This window comes from Lactuca sativa, chromosome 7 (genome assembly GCF_002870075.4).
Source record: "Lactuca sativa cultivar Salinas chromosome 7, Lsat_Salinas_v11, whole genome shotgun sequence".
Taxonomy (NCBI): Eukaryota; Viridiplantae; Streptophyta; class Magnoliopsida; order Asterales; family Asteraceae; genus Lactuca; species Lactuca sativa.
In genome coordinates this window covers 21,113,862-21,126,130 of record NC_056629.2, presented here as the reverse complement: position 1 = coordinate 21,126,130, position 12,269 = coordinate 21,113,862, and the positions used below count along the sequence as shown (strand labels likewise).

The following is a 12,269-nucleotide window of genomic DNA, read 5'->3' as shown; positions in this document are numbered from 1 at the left end:
TTCCAGGTTAACTCCGGTTACTTGGCATCCTACTTAGCAAAATAGATTCAAGTTAATGTCATGTGTTAAAAGTATTCAGGGCCGGCCCATGGGCCTGGGCTAGCTGGGCGACCGCCCCGGGCCCCCAAATGCCATAGGGCCCCCATTTTATATGTCTTATATTAATTGTATAGTTTTAGCCCATTAGGTTTAAGCTTAATGGACTCTGATTGTTGAAGCCCAATGTTTCTTAATTCTTATTAACGCCAACAAAAGTCCAAAAAGAAAGCGGGTCAGCGGGAGGAATCAGCGGAAAGCGGAATGGGGAACGACTGCGTGCTGAGAGCGAGACTGCTAGAGATGCCGACTTCCAAGGCGCAATTAAGATCGGCTATGGAATCGAAACGTTTCTCCGGATTCTAAGTTAAGCAATCGCTGCAACGGTCTCAATAATAATCAGGTTCTTATATTTCTTCTTCGATTTCAATTGAATGATTTGAATCGATCTGTTATTTATTCCCCAATTCTCACTTTTCTAATTTCCAATTTGGCGATTCAGTGCTTCTTCTCCTTCACTTCTTTCTCGGTAATCACGAATCACGATTTCTACCGATCATTTTTCGATTTTGAAGTTCAATTGTGAGACTGTGACAGATTCACGGACCTGTGACCACTGAGTCGTGAGTCCTCACAGACGAAGTTCATTTTTCGATTTTGAAGTCCAATTTTATCTGTAAGTTCTATTGTTCTAATTTCTAGCATTCAAATTTCTTATTTATCTGTGATTTTCTAATTTTTTATGAATCTAATATTCATAATTTTATGCTATGTAGAATCTGAGGATTGAGAATCAGCAGCTTACCACTTCCAGTTGCTGCTTAGAGGTTATTTAAAAGCTCACAACATCAACAGTTTACCAGCATCAGCAGTCAACAGTAGGTACAAACAACACGAACTTTAATCTTCTATTATTTGTTATCTGTGTCACTGTGTGCTTGTTGTTTGTTTGCATCATTGCCTCTTATCACTCTATTGAATATGCATCCTAGAAAGTATATGTCTGGAAGTGAAAAAAGAAAGAAAAAACAAAAAATTGAACAAGATAATAAAACTCAAAAAGGGTCTATGCACAAGTTTTTTAAAAAAAAATAGTTCTGCTGATGTACAAGTAAATGAACAAGATAATCTCACACATGAAACTATTTTTAATGAGCAAGATAATGTCATGAATGAAAATTTTTCTCAAGAAAAAGTTTCAAATGAAAATGTTGATTTTGATGATGAAAAGATTAATAATGAAGATGTTAATGTCAATAATGAAAATGTTAACATTTCAAATGAGAATGAGAATGAAAATGTCATGAATGATAACAATGAACAATTTATTCCACCTTTAGATATATATGATCCTAGTAATTGAGATAATCTTGATAATAACTTAAGAGATATTTTGATTGAAAAAGGGTCAATAAGAGAATCAAAAAGATAATCTATCTAGACATTTTTCTTATGCTTCTTATACTAGAAAGTAAAGTAATGGTGACACAATAGATCGAAAATGGTTAATTTACTCAAAAAAAGTTGATAAAGTGTTTTGTTTTTGTTGTAAATTGTTTAAACCTAATAATTATGTTAATAAAATTTCTTTAGCAAATGATGGATTTAATGATTGGAAACATCTTTTTGATAGACTTAAAGAACATGAAAATAGTTCCCAACATCTTTTTTGTATGGATTCTTGGGATGAACTAATAGCAAGATTTGATAAGAATAAAACAATTGATAAAGATTTGCAAAATAAAGTTTTAACTGAAAAAGAACGTTGGAGACAAGTTTTAAAAAGAATAATTGTTGTCATTAAATATTTGGCAAAATATAATTTGGCTTTTCGAGGTTGTAATGAAAAACTTTTTCAAGAATCTAATGGTAATTTTTTGGGAGCAATTCAAATGATGGCAGAATTTAATGTTATAATGCAAGAACATGTTAGACACATAGAAAATCATAAAACTCATCTTCATTATTTAGGACACAAAATTCAAAATGAAATCATTTCTATTTTAGCTAATAATGTTAGAAATTCTATAATTACTATTATAAAAGAATCAAAATATTTTTCTGTTATTCTTGATTGCACCCCCGATGTTAGCCATCAAGAACAAATTACTCTTGTTATTCGATGTGTGAACATGTCTAATAATAAAATAAAAGTTGAAGAATTTTTTTTTAGAATTTTTAAAGGTAGAAAATACATCGGGTTTAGGACTTTTTAATGAGTTATTAAATGCAATTAAATCTTATGGTCTTAATATTGATGACGTAAGAGGACAAGGTTATGATAATGGTTCTAACATGAAAGGAAAACACCAAGGTGTTCAAAAACGATTACTTGAAATTAATCCAAAAGCATTGTTTATGCCATGTGATTGTCATAGTCTTAACCTCACGGTTAGTGATATGGCTCATTCTTGTGCCAAATCGATTTCTTTTTTTGGAGTTTTGCAACGCATTTTTGTATTATTTTCTAGTTCAACCAAAAGATGGTCAATATTACTTGATAAAGTCCCTAACTTAACGGTAAAATCTTTATCTAATACACGTTGGGAGAGTAGAATAAAAAGTGTCAAAGCCATTAGGTTTCAAACTCCTCATATAAGGGATGCCTTGATAGAATTAAGTTCATCATGTGATGATGCAAAGTCTAAAAGTGAAGCTGAAAGTTTAGTTAATGCTATTGAAAGTTATGACTTTTTACTTGGTATGGTAATTTGGTATGATATTTTATTTGCTATAAATAAAGTTAGTAAGAAAATGCAAACCAAAACTATATGTATTGATGCCACAATTGATCTATTAAAAAATATGATAACATTTTTTAAAAATTATAGAAATGAAGGTTATGCCATTAGTATTGATAATGCTAAGGCCATTGCATCGGATATGGAAGTTGAACCTATATTCCCAAAAAAACGCCAAGTTACTAGAAAAAAACAATTTGATGAAATTAATTGTGAAGATGAATTACTATCACTGGAAGAATCATTTAGAATCGAGTATTTTATATATATTGTTGATGTGGCAATTGCATCATTAGAGAGTAGATTTGAGCAATTAACAAACTTTGAAAACATTTTTGGATTTTTATATGATTCAAAAAGGTTAAAGTCATTGGATGATATTGAACTTAAAAAAAGTTGTGCTGTTTTTGTAAATAAGTTTACTCATAATAACTTATGTGATGTGGATTTAAATGAATTTTTGACGGAACTTAAAGTATTACAAAAAACTTTGCCAAATGTTGTTATGTCATCGGTTGAAATTTTAGAGTTTGTCAAAGGTAAAGATTGTTATCCAAATGTTTGTATTGCATATAGAATCTTATTAACCGTACCAGTTACTGTAGTATCAGCAGAAAGAAATTTTTCAAAACTAAAATTATTAAAAAATTATTTGAGATCATCAATGTCACAAGAAAGATTAAATGGTTTGGCTATGTTATGTATTGAAAAAGATTTGTTGGATAATATTGAACTTGATTCTATAATTGATGACTTTGCATCTAAAAAAGCTCGTAAATGTAAATTTCTTTAGTTTTTCTTTGATATGTTTATGTATTTTGGTTTAGAGCATGTTTTGGCTTTTTTATTTATTGTTTTGTATTAATAGTTGCTAGGTTGTTTGGCTTACGGGGCCTGTCCCGAAGTCTTTTTTTCCATAGGTGGGGAGTCCCCAGCCTTCAATTGTATTATTTTTTTTAATTAATAAAATTTTTGGAGGTGCCGCCCTCTTTTTTTTATTAAAAAAAAAAAAACATTATGAGGGCCCCGAATTTTGCTTTGGCCCCGGGCCCCAAATTGTCTAGGACCGGCCCTGAAAGTATTCAACATTATTCATCGTTTAAAGTCAAAATTATTATGCTAGAACATTTGAATCATCTGAACCATTTGGGGGTTTCAGATGGCTTTGGTAAACCCCTTTTCCGACCTAAACTCCGGCGACAAACTATGGGTAAATCACATTATCAAAACCTTGAAAAATCAGCTTAACATTACAATCAATACACCTCCACTGTCTATATTTCAAATTCCCCAAAACCTTACACACAAAATGATAGAAGCGTGTGTATCTCAACGGATGGGGCTTGGACCTAATCACCATTTAGACAAGGTGGTGTACGTCGCTTACCGTCATTACCATTTGCTTCATGTCGTCTCCATTCCCGTCACTTCCCCTCCTTTCAACAAATGGCGACGTGTTATGCATTGTCAACTTCAGATTCGACATTGAAAGTTGAAGCGTCGGTGTTATGGCTCTCATAATTCTGCCATCTTTCTCTACTCCATCTTTGTCGCTGGAAAACGTCATAACCCAAGCTGTTGTATTCATCTTTGTTACATAAGAAGTCCACGAAATGCATCATTTAGGGCTTCACGATTATCGTCAAATTATCAAGCATTTGATGGATTTAGGCACAGAAAAATACAATTTCACAAAATTGACGATTATCTTCAAAAACGTGATGCCTAAATAAATGTTTGTGACTTTTTCAGATCTTAAAGACGGATTCGGCCAGCCGGTGATCACGCGAAACCAGATGGACACACCGGACCATCAAATAGGATGAGACCCCATGTACCAAGAGTTGGTGATGGTTCAACTGGACCTAGTCAGAAACCACGTTGGATGAACTGAAGGGCTCATCAGCGTTGCTTATCAACACTTATGAAAATCTAAATCATGTATTCATTGAATACATGGCCAAACAAACCAAGCTTCCAATCTGGGTCATTCTTGGAGAGCCAAATTTTGGTCTTGATTAATCTTTTCCTTTAGTTTTGAATTCGTCTGATGAGGGCTTTGAGCTCCCTTTGGGGATCGTACTCGGTGCATCCAAGAAAAATTTCACTGGAAAAGAGGAGGAGAGTGACATGGAGGGAAGAATGGCAATACAAGAGGAGGAGAGTGATGTGGAGGAAAGAATGAAAATACAAGAGGAGGAAAGTGATGTGGAGGGAAGAATGACAATACAAGTATGAGTATTTCTGGTGTGAAATAATAGGAAATTGTTTTTCTTTTATATTTTAATTAACAGGTCAAGAAGTAACCGATTCATCAGGTTGTCTGGTTAAAAATGGTGTAATTGACATGTATTTTGTAAGTTTAAGGATCTATTGTGCATAAAAAAAACATGAGTGACTAAATGTGTAAATTCGTCAAACTTTGTTGTACTACAGTGCCAAAAACTCTTAAAGATTCGAAATAAGTACGGTATTCTTTTATCTTTGAGTGTACATCAAAACTATTGCTTTTTTCCCTTAACATTGCTTTTTTTTTTTTTTTGTCAAAATCACTTTTTTTTCTTCCTAAAAGTCATTTTCATTTATTCTTTTATTGTTTAGCCTTCTTTCTCTTTGCCCCTACTCTCACATGTCTTCTTAATATTTCTATCTTTCCTCAACTCTTGATCAAGAGTGTTGGGTTTTCCAAAGTTTACTCTAAAGTTCCACGATAACCCTTCAACATGCTGACTAATATTTGTCACCTTTTTCCAGTGTTAGCCTTCTTACAAAATTCAGTAACTTATGAATTTGGTATTGTAATCCGTTATTCTCATCTTCTTCTTTTTCAAATCAAGAAAATCTCTTTCGAGTTTATGAATATCATATATCGTGCAAAATCTTATGAGAAAACATGAACAAGATAATAAGTAGGATAAAGGAGTATACAAGATCAAAAATTTAAGAGTTTAAATGTGAAACACGGACAATTAGACTTAAGAGTTATGGGATTTAGGTAAACAAACAAAAATAAAACTCTTAAGTTTGCATGCAACCTAAATAGGATCTATTTTTTCTCTATCGAACCTATAACTAAGAACATTAAAGACAACCGTAGAAACCCTAGGATATTTTCGAAATTTAGATGAGAGGGTTTTAGAATTACATACCTTTTAGTGGTTATAGCAAACAACTAGAAGTCTCCTTTGTTGATCTCTTGGAAGCAAGCACCACAAGTGTCGTGCCTCTTATGGAATCACACCCAAGATAGCAATAGGATAATATAAGATAGAGGATATGGGAGCAATTTTTTCGTCCAAGGCTTGTAGAAAGAAGGGTTAGAGGAAAACAAGGGGTAGGGTGTTCCTTATATAGTTGAGGAAACATGGTGCCAAAGCTAGGATTTAAGGGATAAACCCTAAAATCCTTTGCTTGGTGACCAAGCAATCCAATCCCCTTATTCAAGGGGCCTTGGACGAAATCTCTTAGGCTTGCCCTAGAGATTTTTGTCCACCTCATTCCATGAGGTTCTAGACTCTTCCTTTCTCAACTGTCAATAAATAATCAAACAATCGTTGTACGTTTAATTAATCCCAATTAATTTCTGATTGATTATTAATTAAATAATATGATTTCTAATTAATATATTATTTTCATAACACATTAATAAACCATTTATTTAATTTAGTGTTCTCATAATAAATTAATTTGTCTCTCTCTAAAAATCATCACGTCCAATTGCTAGGTTTGAGGGCAATCCAAAAGTATTGTGCTACTATCAATTCAAGTATATACCAATTTTAGTTATGGACTTAGACCCCTAATACAACAAGAGTAACATGCATAACAATACATACAACTAGACTTAAGAGTAACATGAATAAAAAGACAAACAATTAGACTTAAGGATATATAATGAAACCTTTTCATTGTTCTTTTTCAAACGAAGGGGACAATTTAATTATGTTTTTCGAGTTTTCCTTTATGAGAAATAAAGAACATGAAATATAGAACACTATATTAATATAATAAAATTAATTATATTGTTTGAGTTTTTCTTTTCATAATAATGTTAACGTAGTATCCTCGTTACATGGGATTTTTTTGTTTTGTATATAACAAGAAAAAGGTGTTTACATGATACATAAAGGTAAACACTCTTTGTTAATCAACTCGACAGTCGACACACAAGTTGAGGACTTATTTATAACTAAGACAAGATCGTTGATCATGTTCAGCAAGATTATGTAGACATACCATTTTGTTATAAAGTACTACAGGGTGGATAGAAAATACTTTTCGTGTTTGGTAGGAAATGTATGCATGGTTCATTTGAAACAATAAACTCTTTGTAGGTTCTTAATGTTCACTTATGCTCTTTGTATGAAAGCAGATCATAGATAAGATGTTGCATATAATGGTTGATTGTACACGAACATTTTTTCACAAATGTGTGTCAACTTTTAACATACAAAAAGTATGCCAGTCTTTGAAGAATACAAATGTTAAGTCAATTTTTGACTAACATGAAACTGATTAGTTGTCTTCATCTTTTACTGGTGTTGTCATCTTCTTATGTTGGTTTTGCTTCTTTTTATCAATAACACTCGTATACTTTAAATCTTCAATGCATGAAAATTTGTTTTAGTTCTTGACATACAACGAATTGTCTATTTCCTATAGAGAAGCATGTTGTTGCTGCGTTTTCTTATTAAACATAGCTTACGAAATCTCTGGTGCATAATATATGTACTAGTTCTTGTTTCAGAATAAACTAGTTGTTTTTTTAAACCATTTAGAAACTATTACTTTAGTTAACTTGAGACTTCAGTTTCTTTAAACATTAATCTTCTTAATATTGACATACATAGACTAGGAACATTTTCTTTATCTTGTGTCTTGAAAACTACGCTAGAAGTATGCCAAAATATTGACGTATAAAGATTGCCACAGTTTCTATGAAAATCATTACTAACATGTTCACAGCTAGTTCGAAGTTTTCAAAAGTCTTATCTGGTATACCTGAAAACTTGATGATTTATTAATTATCCTATGAGTAACTTTCTCAATATAAATGGTAACTTGTTTTTCACTTTGTGCCATACAAGAATACGTACATATTGTCATGCACAATAATTTACAAATTAATATAATTTATTTAAATACTTACTATATTACGATGTTGACACCACCATTGCTATATTATTGCTCGAAAAAAATCAATCAACATTGTTAGTGGTAGTTTTCGTGCGTTTGTTGATAACGTAGTGATAGACTCGGTGTAGTTTGATGCCATGAACTTATAACGAACACCAGGGAAGCACGAAATTGCCCATTTATGGTTACCAATTTTTTCTATCCATGTATTTCAATCATTGGATAAAGCACGTCGTAGCCTAGCCAAACTTTTTTTTTTAAATTAGACTCTCGGTAAGCTTTGCATGCCTCCCTAAAAAAATATAGATTGTCTTATTTGTTGATATTTGCTCGCATATACATCAACAACAGATTTTGTAATATGTGTTTGGGCACATGGCTTGAATGGTATATTCAATGGAATTAGCTCTATCAGATATGATAGCCAAATGGGTCATATCCCCAATACATTCTTTCATTCTCGGTAAAAGTCATGCCCATGATTCCCCTCTTGCTGTTTTTTCAATGCCAAATGCAATTGGAAGAATTTGGTAATTATCGTACATGCCTACTACTAGGAACATAGTTCCAAAGTATTTTTCTTCTAGGTGGGCTCCGTCAATGATAATAATAGGATGCAAACAAGTTTGAAACGTTCGAACCTACACAATAATATAATAGATTAGTAATTAGATAAGATACATGTATAAAAAGTACAAAAAAATTATACATAAGAAATATTACCGCGTAAACGATAGCGGAGAAAATATATTCAAAAAAAATTTGTCATCTTTCTTTATATATGTAATGATCATTGGATTCCTCCTCTCTAAATTGTAACAATATAAAGGAAGTATTTGAAAGCTTTCTGTAGGGGTCCTCTAAACATAGTTAGAACATACATTTTTGCACTACATGCTTGCTAATACAAAATATGTACACCAAGTATAGTTCGTTGGATTTGCTTTCCCCGAATCATAATCCACGTACTATTAGCTAATTTGTCATTCAATAAGTGACCCAACGCTTTCTTGTTGGCTTGGAGATGATGGGGACAAAGTTATTTGTTTAAACATGTATGGCTTTGCGATAGTTTATGGACTTGAAATGAATCAATATCTCTATCTTTTGTATCCCTTGATCGCCATTTACAATTTTTCACAAAGCAAACAGCTTCAAACCTATATGTTGTAGATTTTCTCACTCTAATTTGAAAAGCCTTCAATAAAACATTTGAATCCTAAATTAAGTTTAAGCTCTTCTTTTCATTTAAACTATTGAGACAACTTCACATACGACTAATGATTGGGGGCTATAAAACCTTTACATTTTTGATCTGGTCATTCGAGCAATGGTAAGGGTTCTGGCATCCTTCAATGAGTGATTTATGTTTCTTCATAATTTGAAAAATAATAAGGGCACTTTTCCTATCGAGCTTGTTGAGCTCAATTTCCTCCTCTTTAGATTCAGTCACATCCCCAACAAATTTAGTAAAGCTTTGGAATTGTTCTACTAGACCATCGTGTGAAATTATACTACAATCATTACTTTTTCTTAATCAATTGGATATTCATCAACATCAAACGTTGGACCAACATCATCAACAACTTTATATTTATACCTAACATCACCCCTTTGTAAAATATTTGGCATCACTATCCTTAAGAATTTGTATAACTATGTTTAATTCAGGACATTGAAAAGATAGATGTATTTGATTAGTATGTAACTTGGACTTCGAAGCAACCAACGTAATCATCCAAAAAAACTCGATATCATTGTTTAAATCTACACCAAAGCATGTTTAGTCCGAAACAATACACTACATAGATCTGTGGATTCGCGTTCATTGTCCTCCACTCGAAACATGTACTCTAAAAAACTACTTATACATACTCATTTTTTATTATCTAAAAGTTGTATTTGGTTTATGCAGCAACAATGACAATATAAATACCCTAATATTAACACGTTGGAACGTTACTATGGAATGTCTCTACATTCTGGACAGAATACACCTTTTAGTCCGGAATGTACGAGTGTGAGATTTCAAACGCATCTTCTACCAACTACCATCAACTCCAAAATAATGTTAACTAGTGTGGGATGTTGTACTCCGGACTAGATGACCATTTAAAAAAATAGTTTTTTTTTAATTAGTTTGTTTATAATGGTTTATTTAATTTTAAATTACGGTAATATATCAAGACTAAAGATTTAGGTAACAAGAAACACATGTCCAATTTCGGTTTTTCCTTTCCAAGTTTACAAACAAAAAATTTCATGATTCGTGATTTTCTTCTTTCTCCATTCTTCTGAAAAAGGTAGCAAAATCTATGGGCTTTTTAGACTTCTTTTTTCAAGAACTATTTCAAGGAAAATTCTAACTACGCCCAATACCTTTTCCCCATAGTTAGGCAAAAAAAAAATGGTATCTTGATGCTTCTTTTTCCTCTCTATCCTCTCCTTCTCTCTCTATACATACATATGTATGTATAAATTGTGTGTTTGAACTTTCTTGAACTCAGAAAAAGTTGACACCTTTCAGTTTCCTATCATGTATTCATTCTTGTGAAGAGTGACTGAGATTCTTTACCATTTTTTTCTCTTTAAAAATGAAATTTTAATATCTTTATAATTGTTGTAAAATAAGTATAAATATGAAGTCATACCCTATAACTTATCTTGATCACACGGGTTAGAATTAAAAGGTGCTTTTTTGTCTCATCTTCTTTGATTTCGTTTTCCCAAAAGCCCATTTTTCAGTTTCTCGAAAGAAGAGCTTTTTTTGCCCTCTTGGAATTTTGCAAAACCACAGAAAAAAATAGGGTAGTTTCACTTTCTATGTTTCTACTAACCTTTTGGTTCATTAGCTTCTTCTGTTGAGTGCTTTTACCATTTGAGAAAAACTTTGTAAAAGCTCTCAACTTTGGGGGCTTATTGAAAAAGACACTGGGAAGCAAGGTATATTCCTGCTTTTGTTCGTATTTTCTTTCATCATACACACACTGAAAACACACACAAAGCACAAATCTTTTGGTCATTTTATTGAGAAGCACACAGATTTCTAAGTGGGCTTGTTGCTAATTTCATTTGGTTGTGTTTAAATTTTGTTAAAGATTGAAGGCAATGGCAGATTGGTATGGAAAGAGTTCGATGGAGGATCAAGATTTTCAAGAAGAAGATGTGTGGAGTGTTATGAAGGGAAGAGAAGAGTCAAACACAAAAGTCAACAAACCCCATAAGATCAAAAAAAGATCATCATCATCATCATCATCATCATGTGCATGGACATCTCACGATGGTGCAAGAATGATACCTAGGTGCAATGAGGGTAGGATGCCACGTCATCAGCAACAATCCTCAGCTCCAATGGGTATCCCCGACTGGTCAAAGATTTACATGGAGAAAAGCAAAGGTCCAAGTGATGGATGCTATGAAGATGGTGATTATCATAATCATGGTGCCCATGATGATGATGATGATGGTGAAATGGTGCCACCACATGAATACATTGCTAGAAAGCTAGCTAGAAGTCACATTACTTCTTCTTCTATGTGTGAAGGTGTTGGGAGGACTCTCAAAGGAAGAGACCTCAGCAAATTGAGGAATGCCATTTTAACCAAAACCGGTTTTTTAGAGTAATCTTCCATGCCCATCCATCAAACCATCATCATCATCATCATCACCATCACCATCACCATCATCCTCAATCTTGTTTTGATTTTCTCTTGGTTACTTTTCTAGAAGTTAGCAATAGTTAGCGGTTCCGACATGAGATCTTTATGATTAGATATATCATATATGTAAGCGGGAGTATCGAATAGTTTTGTTATGAAAGTTTGAGGATTTAGTTCTAGCACTTGCATAGTATAATGTCGATTTAGTTCATCATCTATATATCCTTCTTTTTATTTAAATATATTATTATACTATGATCTTACAAGAGCTTTGATCTATCACCATACCCTTGTTTTATAACCAAAACGAAGTTATTTGGTTTTAGTTATAATAAATATCATTTCTTTATGATCGCATTTTGTTTTATTATAATTTAAACATGATTTATGAAAAAATGGTAAAACTTTTGTGGTATATATTTGTTTTGTTATTTGGATGGTTTAGCTTGTACATCATGTCATCATTGTCCACTTAAAATTCTTGGAACTTGTCCCATGCAATTTCCCCCCACTTCAATAAAATAATTTAAATAAAATATTGGTGCGAATACTATATTTATAATTTTATTGCAAATAAATTATTATGTTTGCTACGAAAAAACTAAAAAAATGCTAGGATATATAATGAAAAAAAATGCTAGAGAAAGAGCTTAATTTCGAATTATCATATGATTTTTTTGTCACTTACGAACAACAT

The 12,269-nt window shown here is 32.3% G+C and overlaps 2 protein-coding genes across 2 annotated transcripts; both read left to right on the top strand.

The window, feature by feature from the left end:
- The first annotated feature begins 1,204 nt into the window (after window positions 1–1,204).
- LOC111891056 (uncharacterized) lies at window positions 1,205–3,570 on the top strand. The gene is made up of 4 exons (XM_052765632.1): window positions 1,205–1,391; window positions 1,630–1,964; window positions 2,221–2,737; window positions 2,876–3,570. Exons 1-4 carry the CDS (start codon window positions 1,205–1,207, stop codon window positions 3,568–3,570), a joined length of 1,734 nt encoding a protein of 577 aa, XP_052621592.1.
- A 6,749-nt stretch (window positions 3,571–10,319) lies between these two features.
- Window positions 10,320–11,751, top strand: LOC111890977 (uncharacterized). The gene is made up of 2 exons (XM_023887067.3): window positions 10,320–10,856; window positions 11,012–11,751. Exon 2 carries the CDS (start codon window positions 11,022–11,024, stop codon window positions 11,535–11,537), a length of 516 nt encoding a protein of 171 aa, XP_023742835.1. The 5' UTR covers window positions 10,320–10,856; window positions 11,012–11,021; the 3' UTR covers window positions 11,538–11,751.
- Window positions 11,752–12,269: the final 518 nt, after the last annotated feature.

What these genes read in the sequence shown, in the direction of transcription:
- LOC111891056 (XM_052765632.1), top strand. Translation starts at nt 1,205, where the DNA reads ATGAATGAAAATTTTTCTCAAGAAAAAGTTTCAAATGAAAATGTTGAT. An exon ending in ATGTTATAATGCAAGAACAT is followed by an intron (nt 1,965 to 2,220) that starts GTTAGACACATA and finishes GAATTTTTAAAG; the next exon opens with GTAGAAAATACATCGGGTTT. An exon ending in AAGTTATGACTTTTTACTTG is followed by an intron (nt 2,738 to 2,875) that starts GTATGGTAATTT and finishes ATAGAAATGAAG; the next exon opens with GTTATGCCATTAGTATTGAT.
- LOC111890977 (XM_023887067.3), top strand. Translation starts at nt 11,022, where the DNA reads ATGGCAGATTGGTATGGAAAGAGTTCGATGGAGGATCAAGATTTTCAA.